This window comes from Sarcophilus harrisii, chromosome 3 (genome assembly GCF_902635505.1).
Source record: "Sarcophilus harrisii chromosome 3, mSarHar1.11, whole genome shotgun sequence".
Classification (NCBI taxonomy): domain Eukaryota; kingdom Metazoa; phylum Chordata; class Mammalia; order Dasyuromorphia; family Dasyuridae; genus Sarcophilus; species Sarcophilus harrisii.
In genome coordinates, this window is record NC_045428.1 from 396,740,044 (window position 1) to 396,759,991 (window position 19,948).

Genomic DNA, 19,948 nt, shown 5'->3' on the forward strand with positions numbered 1-19,948 from the left:
GAAGTGATGGAGGGAGATTATGTATTATACATATATGCACATATATGTACTTATGCATGTATACATACAGAGATAAAGACAGATAGATGTGCCAGACAGACAGAGTGGGCTTGATTTATTTAGGACTGGTATTCCCGGAGAGGTGAGTCCAAATTCCCTGGGATCCTGAGTTCTTGACCCTAAGCTAAAAAACGATTTGATGTGTTGTTGTTGATGATGATGATGATGATCCTTGTAGTAATCGTGGGAAGGGAAAACAGGAGAGGGAAAGGGCAAACAGGCCAAGGGATCTGGATGTGAAGTCTAGAGCAAAGTGGTGCAGAAGTAATGCCCCATTCCCCAAGCCCTCTCCATCCCAGGCGCAGGACTCTGTTTACTGTAGGGCTCAGCATACACATTTCTCCCCAGCGGAAAGAGGATTTCTCTTGACCACATGCACTCTGGGACCCTGTGAGGTTTCATACAGGAGTCAATTATTTGCCAGCAATGTGCTGTCAGAGAAACCGCCCCTCCGGCTTCCTACATAAGAATGGAACTGGGATCTTCATCCCCACACTTTTAAAATTGGGGGGGGGGGAGATAGTAGCGAGAAAGAAAGGAAATGGGTGGGGGGATCAACAAACCTCCCTGGCAATCCAGACTTTGAAAGTTTTCCGTAACTGGCTAGGCTGGAGGAGAAGGGAAATGCTAAGGTGTCATTCTGTTATTATGCAAAGAAAAATATGTTTTCCTTTTATGGATTTTGTAAAAGCATTGGTTTTTGACAAGTGCAAGGTACAAAAGGTTGTGGAATTTATTAATACATATTAAGAAGAATCAGGGCGATCAATAAAATTCTCATCTACATTCTTGGGCTACTTGGTAATTTTCTTGCTTCTGAAGGTTTTTAAAGAGTTATACCCTCTGTTGCCACACACGGGAAGATATTTTATTAACAAATCAATCGAGACTTTGTAAAGGATAAGATTAATAGTTAAGATTTAGCATAATGGCGTTCGCGTTATGAATTATTGAAAATTATACTATTGATTTTTCCCCTCGCTACTAACCAAGGAGGTCAATTTTTGTTTTAACACAAATCGTCAAATATTAAAAGCTATACTTTTGTCAGAAGTTGAATTTTATAGTTCTCGGAGATTCCTAAAATTATTTGATAAGAGCTTTTGTTTTGTCAGAAAAAAAAAGAGAGAAGGAAAGGAAAGGAGAGGAGAGGAAAGGAAAGGAAAATCTCAATCCTGTGTTTTCCTCTCGTAACCCCACAAAATGGACTTGGTCTTGAGCTGTAGTCGTGCACATTTGGGTGGGTAGGTGGGAAACAACAACAACAACATTACAGAAACTCGGAGTTTTATGAGAAACTGTTCTGGCAACTTCCTTCTCTGACTTTGAGAACAGACAGCCTTGATCCCGGCCACTGTCTCCAGCTATATAGAAAGGCAACAGTAGGACGCTTTAAACTTGGGTTTCCAAAGACTTGTCTTAGGAGGCATTAACTTGTCCTCCCCTCCGAAGCTACAGTCCCCTATCCTGCTAAGAGCAAAAGAGTGGGGGATAAAGCACGGAAAGAAACACTGACCGTGAACCAGTTCCTTCTTTCTAAGGGGTTTTCTTTTTCTAAATCTCAACCTCTCCTGAGGAGGCTGTCTGGACTTGGATTTCAGAAGGATACACTGAACTTGTGGATAAATCTTGTTTCCGGTTCAGCTGAACATTTCTTTGGGGCCTGAACGGCTTCAAAGCGCATTCAATGCTTCTGTATTATTGGGGATGCAAGTTAGATGGTGCCTCGCAGACCTCCACATGAAAAGGCGATTCAAATCTCTCTTTCCAACAAACCACCTCGCCCCCCTCCCCAAATAAATCTCCTCTGTCCCTAGTTGAAGTTAGAATTTTACATTATTTTCTGGGATGAGTTTGTTTTCCTTTCCCCTGTAGCCTGGTATTGTCAGAAACAATAACCCTATTTAAAATCTCCGCTGTGGCCATGAGACAGACCTTTTAAAACCTTATCGCAGCTGTTCAAATACAACATCATTGTCAGGTTAAAAGCCCCGACGCCTTTAACAACTAGTCTAAAGCTCTGTGTTGGCCAGAGAGCTTTAAACATTACCTTTATGGAGGAATAGCTGTTTTAAGCTATGAACAAATAAATAAGGATGTTTTTATTCTAAGGTGTATATATTTTTTACATTCTCCCTTCCACCTCTTTCTGAAACAGTGTTTTCCGTTACTATTTTAGCGGCAACTAGATAGTGGACTCGCAAAGGGCATTTTCTTCTAGTTGAGATCATTATCAGAGCCAATGCTAGGTTTTGTCCAAGTCACAAACAAAGTGTCGTGGACTTCACGTTGCTCAATACTAAGTACAGTTATTTTGTTTTCTAGAAATCCCTCTATCACCATCTCCCCCTCCCTTTATTTTATACTAATTCGGGACAACCCACAGAGTGCAAAGAAGCCAAATACTATTTTCCTGGGCTCAGGGTAAGCTCCGACTGCTAAATCTAATCAGGAATTTTATGCCCATCAGATGGTCTTTCATAATCTTTATTTACACTTGAAGAAAATAGGGCAGTCAGAAATATCCGATGCAAATTTTTTAGCTGACAGATCTGCCTGCGGATTTCGGAGAAATTCCCCTAAAACAAGAACTTAAAGTCTTATTCTTGCATTTGGGGTATATCGAATATTTACTCAGGTGGCTGTAAAAGACCCAGTCACTTCGGAGTCAGTTTTCATTTTCAATTTCTCCTCACCCCTCTCAAAATTAATGTCTGACATATTATCAAGTAAATCCAACTACTTTTCCTCTTCCTCCCTTCCCTCTCCCCCATTCTAACTTGAAACAATCTGTATGCTCTAAGAGCAGATAGGGGTTTTTGGCTTTCTCTATTTTAAATAAAAAATTAAACTAGAAATAGTAAGAACGAACTGGGAAAAGAAAAAGACAAATCATTAGGAAGCGGAGACTGGTCTGTCTGCACAAGGAGAAAAATGAAAATGTGGCCATATTGGGGAGACAAGTAATTATTTTGCTTATGAGTATTTAATGTAAGTATTGTTTTAGATCATATTTAGATAGGACAAAGTCATTAACATTAATAATAAATCAATATTGAGCCATAAACGAGATATGCACCCTACATTTATACGGAAAGCTCGCTCCCCAGTGCTATACTACGTTCCCAAGGAAAAATAAAGGAGTTGCTTTACAGTTAAATTAGCATTTGTAATCAAGGGGGCAGGTTGTCTCCTCGATTTCCTGTTTCAAGGAAAATAAGGAAGGAACCCCGTGCTGAGAGGAGACCTTTTTTTTTTTTTTTCTTTGCGACTGGGATTGCCCAGGATTCTAAACCCTAAATAGCCTCTAGTCTTCGGGGAAAGTTTCGGGGCTGCACCAAGGTTGAGGCTGTCTTCCGGCCTTTCTCTCTCCCCAACTCCCTTCTTAATTCTCTATTCTTCGGGGTGAGAGCTCATGGCCAAGGGAAAGAAGGGCTGAAGGGGAATTTAGGGAGCTCTTCAAAGGCACAATCACAAAGCACAAGGGTGAGAGAAAATGAGCGGTTTTCAAATATCCAGAAAGACCAAGGAGCATGTCCTTTTTCAATCACAAAAAAAAGGAAGCAAGTCGGTTCATTTCTCCTCTAGATAGAAGTCTAAGACCAGGTATTACCTTCTATCAATTACATTCAATATTCGTGAAAACAGGAAATATTTTTTTTAGATGAAAAGAGATTATACTTTTTATCCTCTTCTAAACCTTCCCTCGACTTCTCTTCCCTTAAGACATTCTGTAGGTCACTCGAATTTCTACACCTAATGTTCGACTTTGAGAGAGGCAATAATTCGTTAACTAGCTATGCTGTAGAATTCAGAAATCCGGACAGATCCTTTCTTTCTACCAGGCATCAAGCCAACCAGCTAAACTCTTCTGGAATGGAAATTGGGAGAGCCTGCCTCGAACAGTAGCTGCCTCTCTGGCCGCAGTCACCCAGCCCAAGGCCAAGGAGCTTCTAGCCATCCAGATGGGTTGGCTGAGCCTCCAGTCTCTCTGCCTTAATTCGTCTACCTTACTTGGAAGTCACTACCCAACTCTCAGTGTTCTTCCCGGGTCTTCTCGAATCACCCAGGGGTCAGAGAGCGAGCTCTGGGACACTCCGAGTCATGCTCCAACCCTTTCGAAACTACGGGTGGGGGGGTGGGGTTGTGCAGTTGGAGAATTGTGGGCAAGAAAGACAGAAACTATAGTTTTTGTCATACCCATTCCCCAGTCACCTCTCGGGTAGTTCTTTCAACAAAAGCCAGAGGCAGTCAGCCAGATGGAACCCCGATGTTTCTCGAGCAACAAGCCAACGTCTCGGATTTGCCCTCCTCGATCAAATTCGAAAGCTCCAGTTCCCGCCACCCTCTCGCCCTCTACTTCCAAGTGGGGTAGCCATGACCAGTAACAAGAGTCCTGAGGGACAAGTTGCCAAAGGCGGGAGAGGAAGGATATTCTAAGAAAAGGTTCACAAAACCCGATGGAGCAGTTTGGATCACCTCTGTGCCTCTCTCTCTCCCTCCCGCAGCCAACCCAAGCTGTCTGTTTCCTTGAGCCAGGGTTAGAAAAAGGGCGTCCCCATTCCTCGCGCCTTTGACCAAGGGCCAGGAAGGATATGGAGGAGGGACTGGCAATAGGGGAATCACCCCAATGAACAGAGACGGCGGAATGGCATTTATTACGGGAGATACTCGCTACGTTAACAATGAACTTCGGAGGGGGGGGAAGACTCACTAGTCAATCCGGTTAAACCGATAAAATCCCAGTGGTCCGTTATATACTTCTGTCTGGATTAGCTCCCAGTAGATGGGAGCCCAGGAGGCCAACACCTCCCCTAAGGCTAAGATAATTTTCTCTTTCCTTCAGCACCTCCAAAGGGCTAGGCGTGAGGCCGGGTTCTATGGGAGGGAGGAAAAGAGGAAAAACCGCTGAGGAAATCGACTGACTTTCCCCCAAGGCTGCCCAGCAGATTCGAAAAGTTCACGGGAATTTTTCCACAAATATGAGATACTTTGTTTCCAAAACTCTCCCTAGAATTATATAGAACGCACATTTTCTTAACCAGTTTCTGAAGATATTTTGTTCCTCCTTTCTAGTTTTATTCAATTTAAATAGCCAACCTACCAGCTTAATTATCATCATAAGGTTTCAAGTTGTTTTTGGTTTTTTACTCTCACACCACAAATAAATTTCTCAAATCTAAGGATTTCTATATATTTTGTAAATTTGAATCTTATCTCATTTGATGGCGTCATGGTCAATTCCGAACAAAAGCTCCATAATCTCTAGAAGGCTGAAGAAAAGAAAGGATGACGGGCTTTTATTTTCATCTCTTCATTTTCCTCTCAAGATTAAAACCATATTTTCATCTATTTATAGAATTTTATAAACGACATCTATCTTTTAAAATATGCAACTATTGGTCTTTAAGATTTCTCCTGCGATCTATCAGGTTATAACAAATAGAATTCCTTTTAAACATTTCTTTTCTTTGAAACCGTTAGACATTTCAAAAATCTTGTCCTCTGCTCACAGCCGTTCTCCTCCCCTCCATTAATAAAATACTTGCACCTTATTATTACAAGATAAAGCAGATTTTTTAGAAGAATACTACTATTGTGGCGCTATCAATGAAAATTCTTATTACAGTATTTGGAAGAAAATGTACTGCAGCAATCGAATCAAAATGAGGTTTGTAGAACGTGAGCGCGCCCTCGTGTGGCTTTCTCTCACGATGCAACCTGGAATTGGTTTCCTTCAAGATTTTCCCTTCCAGGAACAAACTTGCTACATTTAAACCACGGGGCGGGGGAAAAAAACAGAAACAAACCACTGAGTAGTTTGGCATTTTGGAGTGATCATATGAGGGCACTGAGATTTTAGGACCCTTCCAATGTCAGGAACAAAGCCAAACCTTCAAAAATCTAATAATTCGATCGTGGGCTTTTCTCTCTAATTCACTCTTCTTCCCCTTCCCCCCAAGGGTTGAGAGGTTTTCAAAAATGCATATAGAAATTCTATTAAATCCTGTGGTTTAATATTATTGAAGGTGCAATAATTTATTTGACAGGGCGACAAATTGGTTTAAAATATAATGAAAGACTAACTGTCTGGAAATAACTTCCCCTTTTCAAATGGCTCCTTTTTCCCTCCAAGTACAGTCTATCATTGGAGGAAAGGTGATAGCGATCTAAATCCCTCAAAATAGTGTTTCATAACTGTACTGGAGATATTGTTCTGAGACATAATGATCGAATAGGGCTTTGCAAAGAACTCTTGTCATTAAATCTACAGAAATATTTCGAGGGAAATTAAGAGTATTGATCCTGAAATTAGGAATTTGTTTAGAGATTTATGGCCATTCGCCTGATATGATTCTCTGCAAAGTCATAAATGCGCGTGTGTGGGTGAATTTGTGTGATAGTGGGTGGTGGTTGAAAATAACAGAAGAACCTTAGGGCGCCTAATTATTCAGAAAGGTTAAAGGTGATGACCTTGACATTTTGGAAGTTCAAAGGCATACACTTATGTTTTTGCTTCTTGCAAAAGACTTTGCCCTTTTAATTTTATTTTTCCTTTAGATACAGCATTCTCGGCTATCTTTTAATAGATTTTAAGTGCTGTTGTGGATTCATTTTTCGACTTTGGGCTTATAAGAAGCCAGAGTCATAAGATTTACTTTGTCTTTAAAAAAAAAAAAAAAGACAACCCTTTCTCACTCACTTTATTGCACATTGCGGAAATTTTTTTTTTTTTTTTTTTTGGCCCACCAGAAGGTGTATAATATAACCCAATTAAGCTGTTTAGAACTTCGGTTTTTATGGTGTTGTCTAGACAGTTCAAGGTTTTGTAAACAGCTTAGCCAGGTCACGCAACATAAAGTGCAGAGAAGACCTCAGTTACATTCTTTCACTTTACGAAATAAAGGCTAGGAGATCTTTAGCGCTGGGCTATGAGCAGGGGATTATCTTTGTCTACTTACTTTATCCTGCCTGAGAAATAAGCAAAACTACTCTACAGAGAGCACGATATCTCTTGAACTTTTTAGGGTGGTGAGTTTAATTTTTTAAGGGATCCTTGTTTCCTTGAAACTATCAAAAGGATCTAGAGTGAATTTGCATTTCTCGAACATCTACCAAAAAATGGGGGTAAAGGGTCCTGTTTTCCGAAATTCCAAATTTCCCAAGCTGGAGGAACGAATTATTAGCTCTTTAGAAATCCCTGCCGCCTGTCCCATCAGCTCTGATAGAAGGCAGAGAGCCATCTTTGGTGTCTCACACCCTGAAGGGATTAACTCTGAAAGTTACATAGAAAAAGAATCCAGCTGGGGATAGAAAGCAACTCTGATTTTAACTCAGCTGCAAATGTTCTTCTTCCATTTTGGCTGGGGGATGGGGGTAAGGGGTTCCTGCCAGTTCTCTTTGCTCCCTCAAATGTCCTGTTCAGACGCTAAAGTTCTTCAAAGAGGAAAATTCATACAGTGCATTGAGGATGGAACCTTCGTTTTACTAGAAACCATTTATTCACATGAAAAAGACAGTGGCCCATGCGTTTATATGACAGTGGAAACTTAAGAGAGAGACCGAAGGTACATTTCCCAGAGTTTAAATAATCGCCATTCTTTTAGTGAAAGGAAACAGTTGACACTAAGCTCAGAACAAAACACCTTAAAGCAACACGGCCAAACGCACTACAGGTCCATCTGCATCACCACGAAGACTTAGGAAGGGGAGAGGGGAGACCAAAAAAAATAAAAAAAACAAAACCCAAAAAACACTTTGGTGGTAAAATTGTAAACGGATGTTTGGATTTACCATTTTCCCCTTATTAGGAATCCGATCCGCCAAGACACCGGCATCTTCTGCAGACATTGATCGCTGGGAAGTAACCGAGTTGATCGAGTTGAATGTGGAAATGAAGCTTGGAGTTCCGAAGGGAAGATGAGTCATGTAAACCCAATGACTTTTTTGCCTCCGGCGGGTAGGCTGAATGAGGGGAGGAGGAGTGTGAGTATGAGTGAGAGTTGGGGGAGGGGGATAAATTTCTTGATCTTTCAGAATAAGGGATTCCCAGTGAAATATTGGAGTCGATCTCTGTTCAGTTTCTTTTCTTTCATCCTTCGATTCTGGAACCAGATTTTGACTTGTCGGTCAGTGAGGTTGAGCATTCGAGATAGTTGTAGTCTTTTCTCTTTGTTTATATACACGTTGAAGAAAAATTCCCGTTCCAGTTCTCGGATCTGGTATTTGGTGTAGGGGCACCTCTTTTTCCTCGATCTCTGGGGGACCACTGAAAGGAAGGGGGAAAAAAAGACTGGAGCACTAAGTTGAGACCACCCAGCGTTCTCCTCCTCTACCCAGACCCAGACCGCAACTTCGAGCTCTCTTGTACTTGGCCAACTGTGCACTGGCCTCTGGTTAGTCCCTCTACTAGGGGAAAGGGACCAAGGCAGGACACTGGACTCCTCTTCTATAGCTTGTGACATCCCCTCATTCTCCTGAAAAGACCTTGTGTCTCTATAGAAATGATATATGGGCCGGCAGAAATTAGAGTGCAGGCTTGTGTAGATCAAATAGGTGTATGCGTGGATATATATACACATGCATATGGAGGGACATATATTTGCATATGTATATATGTACACATATATGCACGTGGAGAAAAAGCTGTTTGGATCTCTGAGCCTTTCCTTCAGTTGCTTGGATAAGGTCCAGTTTAATGATCAACCTCCCCCCTTCCTTCCCCCACTTAAAAGAAACGAAGATGGAGCGAAGATACCATTAATGACCCTGCTAGCAACTGTTGCAAGAAATCTTTCTCTCTTCACCAGCTTCCCGTCCCCCCAAACAAAATCCTCTTTGCAACAATTAATATCCTCCCCTCGAAGAATACCTTAAGCCCACCTAAATTGGTTTCCTATCGTAAACACACTTTACAACGGGTAGAGAAATCTTATAGGATATATAAACTCCTACGAATGCTTATAAAATGGCACATAAAACGTCGGCTGCCAGAGGGTGGGCCCGGCTCGGCTGCACCCCCCCCCCAGCCTCTTCCTCAACCCTCCTCCTTCCCCCCAATCCAGGTCCCTACCTGCGCCTGCACTCTTCTCCGCCCCCGTCTCCCCTGGGGGGGCTTCGCCACTGGAGCTGCTCTCCGCTGCCCCTTTGGGCTCCTGCCCTGAGGGGGCTTTGCCGCAGGGACTCGCGGTGGCCGGAGACTTCAGGCCGCTCTTCTCAGTGTCCCCCTCGGGCCCGCCGCTGGACTGAGGCGGCTGCTGTTGCTGTTGCTGCTGAGGCTGCTGAGGTTGCTGCTGCTGCTGCTGGTACGCGGGTCCAGGCGCCGCCTCGTAAAACTGGTCGAAGCCCTGGGGCAGGATCCCATTGCGCCCCACGGTGCTATAGAAGTTGGAGGCGGCGCTCGAGGGGCCGTGAGGACCGCAAACGGGTTCGGCAGCCTTGAAGAGCATATCAGGCCTCCGACTTCCCGGCGGCAGCAAGTCCCTATGCATCACCTCCTCCGCCGCGTAATAGGGAGCGTAACTGCCCCGGTATTGCCATTTACCACGCTCCAAACCGTAGTCGCGGAACGCCACTTCGCGCACCGGTTGGACGTGAGGCAGGTTGGAGGAGTAGGGGAAAGTCATTTGACAAGACGACGTCTGCGACAGAAACGAGGGCTTGCTGGAGAAATCCGAGGGGGCCACGTAATAAGCGCAGCCCGGCAGATACATATTGGCTGCGCTGGGGCCGCAGTCGTCAAACTCGGTCATGTCTTCCTCTGGGCGATGGTGAGCGACCGGGAGATTTCCGTGCCTTGAACAAGATCCATCTATTGCACAAGAGGCTTTGGACAGGATCAACTAAGAAAAAATCCCCACCGTGTGCTGACGTGCAATTCATCTTGATTGATTCTGGTGGTAATTATGTCACGTGACTCCATGGAGAAATGTCCTTATATCTATATCAGTCTTTCACCAAGACTTCCCGGGATCTCTCCTGGCGCCGAGGCAGGCACACACTTGGGGGGGAGGGGGGGAGCTTAAAGGGGGGAGGAGGGGACGGTTTTCTCCGCCCAGCCCTGGGAGGCGAGGAGGCATAGGTAGATCCGGAGGCGAATCACCTGAGCGCCGGCGCCTATTCGGGGCTCTGTCTTCACATTGCTAGAGAGACAGCTGGGTGCATCTGCAGTCAGCCTCTACCCCCCTCAGCCTCAGCCGCCCGGGTTCCCTCCTTCCCTGCTCTGCTTTAAATACACGGGGGTAAGAGGAGGAGAAAAGTCCGGAGGAAGCGTAAGAACGAGGTGTGAAGGTGTGAGACTCTCAAATCTCTCTTAAAAAACAACAACAAAAACAAAACAAAACCCAAAATACCCAAAACCAAAGCAACCCTCACCCCCGCCCAGCGTCCCTCACCCCCAGTGACCACCACCCCTTTCACAGTTTCACTCAAAGCTTGTTGCTTCTTGTTTAAGGGGCGTAACTGAGGAGCAACTTACTGAAGCAAGAAAAGCCCTGATTTACATGTTAAGTCTGTTCTGCGAATTCTCTTCAGTCATAAGTCCTCCACTAGCCACCACACAAAGGTTAGAAATAAAGCAAGGGCCAGCCTGTTCTTTCAATGTATCTCACCGTGGAACTCGGACTAGTATCTACCCTCATTTATACACATACCCCTTCACTCTGCTCTGTCTCTCTGACTTTCTGTCTGATTTTCTTTGTGTCTTTCTGTCTCTATTCCTATCTCTGTATGTCTCTCACACTCGAGCGCGCACGAGCACACATACATACCCCACCACTACCTCCACCTCCACCACCCTGTACACCAGCACTCTAATGAAAAGAGTGGTTGCTCAAACAAACCCGCCAAAAGTGCTTCTCTGATTCTGATGTTTTTGGAACCTTGATGTTCTAAAGTTCAGAAGGAACAAAGGAATGAGGAGTCCAACTCATAAGGTGAAGACACTTAGGTTTTCACCCCTGATTACTCAAGCCCCCAGATTAAACCTCAAGTCATCTTTTCCTACCTCTCCCGCTTCCTTTCGGGGGGACACATCCAGGGCCCTCTCAATACTCTCAGCCTTATGCCAACCCGAATATATTCTGCGTTGAGAGGCTCTTTGGAAGCCAATATTCACATTCTATCATCAAAATCTCCCCCCACCCTGAACCTCGTTACCTAGCCTTGAAAACTATTATTCACTCTGGGAACCTGGGCCCAAACCTCTTGATCGAGGGTCGATAGAACTGTAGCCCTGTGCTCTTGCAGCAAAAGCAGAAGTGCTTTCTAATTGCCACCCCAACGTTTCTGATCACTCAGTTTCTTCTTCAGAAGGCTGGAGCTGGATTTGCTCGGCCCAGAGACCACTGGGTCCTTCGTACATGAGCTTCACCTCTTAGGGTGTTTTCCAAAGCGAAAGGAGAGAAGGAGAGAGGGAAAGAGGGAAAGAGGGAAAGAGAGAGAGAGAGAGAGAGAGAGAGAGAGAGAGAGAGAGAGAGAGAGACCAACCTTCCTCTTCCAAAAGAAAATAAAATAAAAAATCTTGATTATTAAATCAAAGAGGAACTGGGTGGCAGGAGAGAAACTTCTGCCTGGGGATTTCCTCTCTCCACCTGATCTCACCCCGAAACGCTGAGGCCTTAAAACTCCGGTAAGCGCGGCGGGCAGTGGGCAGCAGCTCCTGGGAACTCACGGAGCTGGCCTCAGTACCCATCATCTCTTCTGCCCACTATGCTGAGAGCCAAGGAGGAAAGAGGTGGTCGAAGCTCATATCTAATTTCTAGCCGATATCTCTTCCCCACCCCTCTGTTCCCTCCCTCCATATTCCTCCCTCCCCGCCCCCTCCTCCCTCCTTTCCACACACTGCGCAAACAGGTCGAAGGAGAGTGAGGCTGGAGGGCATAATGTCCTCCCCCGAGGCAGAGCCGCCCCCTGGGGGTGTCTCTGCGGTATCCCCCTCCCCTCCCCGACAGCTCCCAGCTCCCAACCCAGGTCTTCCTCTGCCCGCCTCTTCTCTCTACCGTTCCTCCCCCCCCCCACTTCCCGCCCCCCCCCCCCCCCGAAGGTGGTGATTTCCCCTGTTTTCTAGCCTCTTCCCAAACCTTCCCTTCTTTGGACTCTTTTGCTGCATCCCCGACCTAGTTCCTAAAATGGCTCTCCAGATACTCAGCAACCGAATAACAGCGAACTCTGAGTCCAGGGCGGTTTCTCCGGGGATTCTAGGAGAGTCCTTTCTGACTGTGAGAAATCTAACATCGGGTCCCCAGCTTCTCTGTGAATTCCTCTGGTTGGGGCATAGGGATCCCGAGCTTTCATTTGGACACCCCAGGTGTCCCATTCCATCACTGTCCCTTTCCCTTCTCCTCCAAAATAGAGAGGTCGCTGAGCATCGCGGGAAAAAAAAAAAATCGACAAGAGCGAGCAACTCAAGTTCAACGACATGGCGACACTGGGATTAGTCGAAACCCGTGTTTTAAGCGAGGAGGGTGCGCCATCTGCAAAGGCTGGCATAAGGGAAAGGAGAGGTGGTGGGATCACACTCGTCCTCCCTAACGTAAAGCACCCCATGGCATCCGTTAGAGGGGTGCAATCCACCTCGAGCTTCACCTTTCATAGTATTATTTCTCTGGTTTTCTCTCTCGGAGGCCCCCCAGCTCCCCAATCTCTAAGCTAGGGGACCACCACAGCTGCCGCAGTCCCTCTCCCTGCCTCAGGCCCTCATAGCAACCCCCTTGTAAAATCCACTGCCTTCTAACAGATGTGAATCGCGGACCATACCGTGAGGATCCTGGTTTCCTTGGCTCCGAATCCGCGGGAATCGACTGCATCCTAATCCAACTGGCATGTCCGCTAGCCCTCGGGGCGAATCAAGGCTTCCCGCAGTTCTCGCAGAGTCGACGGTCTCTCTTTTCTGCCTGGACAAGATGCGGTATTTTTGTGCCACCCAAGATAAGACACTAACTTGACCTTAACTTTGTTATGGCGCCCCTAGTATCTGGAGAACGTGAACAGACACTGTCTGGCAGCTCTCGTAAAAACTGACTGGGGAAGAGATTCTGAGTCATTTCATTTATTGCCACTACAGTTCTGCAAGAAAGCTTTTCCTCACTGCCAAACTTTAATTATTTATGCTCTTTTAGGAAACGAAAAAAGAAGATGAAGAGAGAAAAGCAGCCAGAGCCGTTTAAATCCATTTCTGTGCTTTTGGAATTGTTTATTGAGTTAAACGAGGGGAAGAGACAATATCTGGTGCAAAGATAATCTTTATGTCAACTGATTTTCTATCTGAATGTAAATATGTTTATATATGCTGTCTCCTCCATCTTCCCCTCCCCCCACGTCAATTATTTTAAATCAGCTTTGAGTAACCCCGAGTTTTTGTGACTGGGTGTCCATCTACTAGAGGAAAGACTTTCTGATATTAATATTTACTTGCTTTAAGCATTGGGATCCACTACTTTACACACAGTGTAGACCCGATATCTATTTATGTCAAGCGGCCATAGTTTCGAGTTGGAGGAATTAAAGAGCGCCTGTTTGTTTATTTCCTGGTTTGTTCTCAACCTCTTTAGAGATACTAATCCGTTCTCAGAGTCCTGAAGCCCCTCAGTGGATTTTTTGGGGATGATACTTACTAAGAATAATCTGCCTTTAAAAAAATTTAAACTAAAACAAAACAAAACAAAAAGACGTCAAGATTTCTAAGGAGGGAGTTTTTCATTGTGTTTGGGAAAAGATTAAAAGCCAGATTGGTCTCATTTATCAGATTTCATTTGGCAATTTTTTGTTTATTATTATTATTTTTTAATTTGAAATTTGCTCCATGCTTACGGAGAGTGAGTACCCAAGGCTGAAGAGAGGACAGTTTTGTGGACTCCGCTGAGAAAAAGAGATTTGAAAACACACACTCACACTCACACCCACACAAAGAAAGAAATCCAAACCAGACAAAAGCCGGGCTTTGCATTTAGAATTGTTTCAGACACCGTTTGAGGTGGGGGGTGTGTGTGTGGACTTGTGGAATTCCACAATATGTGTATTTTCAGCGTCTTTTCACACACGCACACATCCCTCAAGAATCTAAGAGGAAGCTGTTTTAATTTTGGAAATTATTACACCTCCCCCCCCCTTCTTCTCCCAAGAAGAGGTCCTTGTTAGCTACGGGACTAAGATTAGAATAAATCCATGTTTCCATGTCTTTTCACAAGTGCTCTCTCTCTATATATAAACTCAGTACATTATTGTCTGTTTCTCTCTTTGTTCATTTGGTCTCCTTGTAGAAAACCAAATAATACAGACAAGGAGTAATTGGTCGCTTGCCCCTTCTTGAGCACTCTCACTTGGCCTTTATTTTTGCACTATGAAAATATTCCTGAACCGGGTTTCTTTCAGCCATCTTTCTTCGACATTGTGCACACAGAAAAGAAAATAGTTTTTAGATATATCAAATGAACCTAAGAAGGGAGTGGGAATGGGAGTCTGCAATTTATGCCTTCCATAACAGGAACTCTTGATTTTGCTAATTTGTTCTCTTGTTAATATATCACTTCTATGTTCTTCCCGAGCCTCAGGACAAAGTAACACAGAATTTGGGTGTGAAGGTACGTTAATCTCCATCAGGATTTAGATATTCAATATGTTTTTCCTATTCAGGCTGCTTTTGGGAGCTCGGTCCCTTTTTCCCCAATGTAAATCTTATGATCTCTCTCCCCCCCCCCCCCATTATTGGGAATGTATATTGTAGCAGAATATGCCAGTCAAGCTTAGCCTTATGGCCTGCCATTGTTAGAGAACAGCTTTGCAAGGGGTAGGGTTCAGAAGTTTCTTATCAAAATCCGAACCATATTAGAGGATAGGAAGCCCATCTCTGTGTCCCCCTGCACCAAAGTGACCAGTAAACATTCAAGAAAAGTCTAAGATTATTCTATTTATGTACCTAAATATCCTGATATTCTTCCTTTTTTCTAGATACGCTAAAAAGCTGTATGCGATTTCCCTCCTATTGACATTTAATATTCATCTTAATATATAGTTTCACCAATGGTTTGGAAACCATTTTCACGTTCAGTGAATAATAAACACCCGCCTCCAAACCATACTCAAAGAATGAGTCCATGAGTCTGAAAAATATTAAAAGGGAATCAAAATCCGTTCGAAATGTAAAAACAACAACAACAACAACAACAACAACAAAAAAAAAAAAAAAAACAAAAAAAAAAAAACAGCAGCCTGTGAGGGGCTCCACTTGGCGCCATGTATTTCCACTGGAAATTTTTTATTCGTCCGGTTAAATACAAGCTATTGTTTCCGTTACAAAACATGCAAAACCACTATTAGATAGCCAAAACAAATTAAACTATTCTACTTAGGGAGCTGAGGTTATTCACAGATTTCAGAGCGTTATCACCCCGTTCTCAATGCATTTGAGGTTAACACTCCACATTTAGGCAGCTGAGTAACACATTGAAAAGAAATCACTGGACCATTGGAACGAAGCTCCTACACTCCATCAGATATTTTTCTTCCTCCCAGTTGGAGGAAAGAGAGTTTGAGAAGGCAAGGGAAAAGAAGGAGGCAAAGGGATGGAAGTGATTTTCTCTAGCCCTTGGGCCCAACCCCTGCTAAGACATAGGTGGTTTCTGTACAATTGGGAAAGGACATGGGATGGGGTAAAGGTAGTATTTGACTGTTCATGTAGTCAGGGAAGAAAGCCTTTCTCTACAAAGAGAAAAACTAAGAAAACAGGAGTTATTATAAAGAGCAAGAAATTTCCTACAAAGAAAAAGATCAAAGAGAGAGAAAGGCTTAGGGCTCAGAGTCAGGCTGCACTACTGGTTTGAGGCAAGTGGAATAATGGGAGTGGGAGACCCACCGAGAAAGAATTCAGCCTGGGCTTGGTCGAGCTATCTTTCATGGGACCTGTGAATAGATGAAAGGATTCTAAACCAAGGAGGTAGGGTGAGTGAGTGGGCAATGGGGATTTTTGCTGGGGTCTAGTCAGAGTGCTCAGAGGTCTCATTTCCATCTTCCTGGTTGGAGAGGCTTAATTTCTACCTCTCCACTCAGTAACCCATTATAGTGACTTAAGAAAGAAAGGAGACACCTTTCCCCAATGTAACTGGAAAACCATATATGCAATTAAGGCTGAGACTCTTGGCACCCAAGGGAATGGAACAGAGGAGCAGCGCTCTAGAACAGAGCACTCAAGTAGAAAGGAGCTGGAAGACTTTCCTTGACTTACAGGCCTGGGTTGCTTGAGATTCAGTGTAGAGGGGTGGGAAGGGAAGAAGGAAAATAGTTCTCTTGCCAACTGGAACTGGACATTGAAACGAATTTTTCTAGCCCCAGGTCACCAGATTCTAGAAGAAAGTGGCTAATAACTTGTGGGTTCATCAACGTCTTACTCGCAAGCACCCGACCTACACACACACACACACACACACACACACACACACACACACACACACACACCTCAAGAGCTAGAAAAAGAATCTAAAGATTTCAGGTATTTTGTTTTCTTCTTTCCACCCATCCCCCACCTACCCCGCCCTTGACTCTCTCTCTTGATCCCTCCCCCACCTCCCCTCGGACCCGCCTCTGTCCTGCAGCCCTTAGAAGACCAAGGGAGACTTTTGTGTCACTAACTGGGCTGGGTCGGACCCGAGGCAGCTGGAAAGAGAAGCTGGAGTTTCGAGGGCCAGGCCTTTTCTCCTCTAACAATTCAAATATTCTGCTCACTCCCCCCCTTCTCCCTCAGCAGGGGTCTCAGGCTCTCGGGAAGGGTAGGGATCTTACAAGGAGCTCTTTCTCAGGAGAAAGGCTTTCCTGGTTGGTTTTCTTATGTTCAGTCGTGGCACCGTTTGCTGCCAGGTGGGAAAAAGGGAGGAGGGAGAGAACTGAATAAGAACTCAAAAGCAGGTTCCTGGGAGAAATTCCCAAACCCGTGGTTTCTCCTGATCAGGTCCCCTTATTTTAGTGTCCACCTCCAATCGGAGGCTGACCATCTTTTCTCTCTCCATGTTCCTACCTAAGACTAAGGCTAAAAGTAGCCCTTCAGCACAACCATTTAGGGGTAAGACAAAGAGAGGAAAGGCCAAGCTTGGGCCAGGCCAAGGCCCGTCCAATTTCTAGTAGTGGAGAATTGAATGTGAAACGTCCTTACAATCATTCAAGGAGAGGGGGAGAGAAAGAGGTGAAATAAAAAATTCACTACCCTCTTCCTTCCCATATCCATCCCCACCCGATCTCTGAAGTGAAGTGCCCCCAGCCTGGGCCACGTCCATGGGCGGGAGGCGACCAGGGCTAGTAGAGAGTGAGAGCCTGTTCTCTCAGCACCACTCTTTTCTTCTTCATCCGCCGGTTCTGGAACCAAATTTTGACCTGTTGATCACTCAGATTCAATCTGTTGGACAACTCCTTCCGCTTCTGACGATTGATGAACTCGTTGAGAAGGAATTCGTTTTCCAGTTCTGCGATCTGCTGCTTAGTGTAGGGCTTCCTTTTCTTGCGGGCTCTCCCCTGAGCTGCCCCCCAGGGCAATCCTGCAACACAGTCCCCCAGCATAGCCCCGGGGCCATTGGTTATCACCTGAGGAGCCCTGGTTCCCCCATCTCCACCCCCGCAGCCTACACTGTATCTAAGCTGGTCCCAGTCCTACTTGATCTTCTTTCATCCTTCCTTCCCCATACCCTGACACTAATTCTGTAATCGCCATTCATCCTTCTCTCCCCAGCCCAGTTTATGACCTAGATCCCAAGGCGCAAGGACAATCTGGGTACCCTGAACTATTAGGAAGAGAGGAAAATGGGGAGCGGATCCAAAGCAATTTACCGTCGGGTAGCGAAGGTCGAAGGCAGGAGGCTACGCTGGCCGTCTGCACTGTCACGTTCAAGTTGAGCGAGCCCTTGGCGTCGTCCTTGAAGCCAGCGGCACAGGGGTTCCCTTCCAAAAGAGCCGCTGACCCGTGTACGCTCCGCGCCATGCCTGAGTAGTCGTACTTGGCCGGCTTAAGGCCAACGCCCGGAGCCAGACTAGGTTCATTGGTGAAAGCTGGTCTGGGACGACTGCGCTCCTCCGGCCTCGAACCAGACTCGGAACCATAGTATTTGCTTTGATCTTCTGGGCCCTCCTTGCTGCCGGGAGGGTGAAGGTTGAGGGGTACAGAACCAGGGAGGTAGGGCTGGGTATAACCACCAAAGGCAGCGTGGCCTGGGGGCTGAGCGGCGCAAGAGCTGGCCGCGGACCAGGGCAAAGAGCCTCGGGGGTAGGAAATGGGGGGCAGAGCCGCCAACTGGCTGCCATTCGCCCGAAGGTTGGAAAAATAAAAGGAATCCGGCGATTGCAAATTCAGAAGAGACCCCACATACCCGGATCTGTAGAGACTGCGATCGCACATCTCCAACAAAGGACTTCAGCTGGTCTTACAGCAGTATTTAGTTACAACAGGGAATAAGAGGACAGGCTCAAACGATTGGACGAAACTTTGCGTTACAGGTTCTTCAAAGCCGGTCATTTCAGCACCGCCTACATCCCCCTGACCCTATTTTTTTTTTTTTAAAGAGTATTATGATAACACTTGGAATATTAGATATTTCTAATACTTCTGAGGCAGGAAAAAGGGACATGAGGTTTTCAGATGTAGAAAGGGAGGGTTCTGAGAGTCTCCTCTGGGTCTCGAGACCCCAAGATTGGGGTGTAAAAAAGCGAGCCCAACCATTTGCCCAACTTTCTATGAGGCACTTTCATTGGGCTCTCTGATTGGCGTTATTTTCTCTTCATCCCGGTCTTGTTACTTTGAGCCTGGGTTTCTTTTCATTACTTTCTCATACTTTTTACTTTCCTGTTCTGTAAAAAGTGTCACAGGACCCTGATCCACAAACCATTATTTGTGGCATCAAAATGTGCTGGACTGAACTAATCGCCTTACTTTAAAAGTCACCATCTGCACAATTTTTTTTCCCCAGAATCTTTCTGAGAAGGATCGATCTGGTCCATTTTCCTTTTCATTATCTAATGCTAGGCAGCATAAAATCAATTAATTTAAAGGCCCAAACGATTGTCCTCTACCCAGGATCATTAGTCTGACCGAAGTTTACTGCACATAGTTAACGACGCTTTTTAATGTTAGAAATGGGAGCTTGCATCCCTCTATTTGAAGATTTCTTTATCAAACTGGGAGACTGGGAATATTTGAAGCTTTCCCACTGTGGTTGGAAATCTCTCTGTTACCCCAGCCTTGGAAGTAAATCCTTATCATTATAACTACACAAACTCCAGAAACCCCTTTGGATTTCAGAGGGAGAAAGTGACTCTCAGGTAGGTCAAATTTAAAAACAGAACCAGAGAATCAAGTCCCCCAAAGCTAAAAACTTGAGAGGAAAGAACCAGAGTAGTTTGCACAGATGACTGATGGATCTGCTAATTGCTCCAAACAGCTTCATTTCCACCTTCTGCTCTGGGCCTTCCTCTCATCTTGGCAGGGCTGGAACTGGAAAGCTAAGAAACTATGAGACTGGGTGATCTTTAGCTTGCAATAGAAGATCTCCTGAAGCCAGAATCTTCAGGGATGAGTCCTCTTGCTTGTAGGGTTGGGATGAATGAGATTCGGAGAGCTCTAGAAATAAGAGAGATGACCAAATCCGTGGGAAGCATCCAGGAGTGGAAGACTCCAGGCAGCGGCACAGGACAAGCTAAGGGACAGGGATTGCATCTTGCTTGGGTTGATGGAGAATCGAGGTGATCAGAATGGGTATCCGGACAGGCATTTAGAGAAGGTGGCTGGAGTGTAAGAAGTCAGTCCAAAGGAAACAGAGCCCCGCAGTATCGTGGGAAGAAAGTCAGTGAACTGAAGAAATTCAATTTCAATATGTTCTTTCAGCGACAAGGTAGTTGACTTTGCATGACATGGAGT

General features: G+C 45.1%; 2 protein-coding genes across 2 annotated transcripts; both read right to left on the reverse strand.

Moving 5' to 3' along the window:
* Positions 1–5,430: 5,430 nt before the first annotated feature.
* On the reverse strand, positions 5,431–12,035 carry HOXD11 (homeobox D11). The gene is made up of 2 exons (XM_031960423.1): positions 9,134–12,035; positions 5,431–8,329 (listed from the first exon to the last, which is right to left on the reverse strand). The coding sequence occupies exons 1-2, from the start codon at positions 9,810–9,812 to the stop codon at positions 8,094–8,096; spliced, it is 915 nt and encodes a 304-aa protein (XP_031816283.1). The 5' UTR covers positions 9,813–12,035; the 3' UTR covers positions 5,431–8,093.
* Positions 12,036–17,340: 5,305 nt separating this feature from the next.
* On the reverse strand, positions 17,341–18,433 carry HOXD12 (homeobox D12). Its single transcript, XM_003763983.1, has 2 exons — positions 17,869–18,433; positions 17,341–17,579 (listed from the first exon to the last, which is right to left on the reverse strand). Exons 1-2 carry the CDS (start codon positions 18,431–18,433, stop codon positions 17,341–17,343), a joined length of 804 nt encoding a protein of 267 aa, XP_003764031.1.
* Between the last annotated feature and the right edge of the window lie 1,515 nt (positions 18,434–19,948).

What these genes read in the sequence shown, in the direction of transcription:
- HOXD11 (XM_031960423.1), bottom strand. Translation starts at nt 9,812, where the DNA reads ATGACCGAGTTTGACGACTGCGGCCCCAGCGCAGCCAATATGTATCTG. An exon ending in GGAGAAGAGTGCAGGCGCAG is followed by an intron (nt 8,330 to 9,133) that starts GTAGGGACCTGG and finishes CCTTCCTTTCAG; the next exon opens with TGGTCCCCCAGAGATCGAGG.
- HOXD12 (XM_003763983.1), bottom strand. Translation starts at nt 18,433, where the DNA reads ATGTGCGATCGCAGTCTCTACAGATCCGGGTATGTGGGGTCTCTTCTG. An exon ending in TCGACCTTCGCTACCCGACG is followed by an intron (nt 17,580 to 17,868) that starts GTAAATTGCTTT and finishes ACTGTGTTGCAG; the next exon opens with GATTGCCCTGGGGGGCAGCT.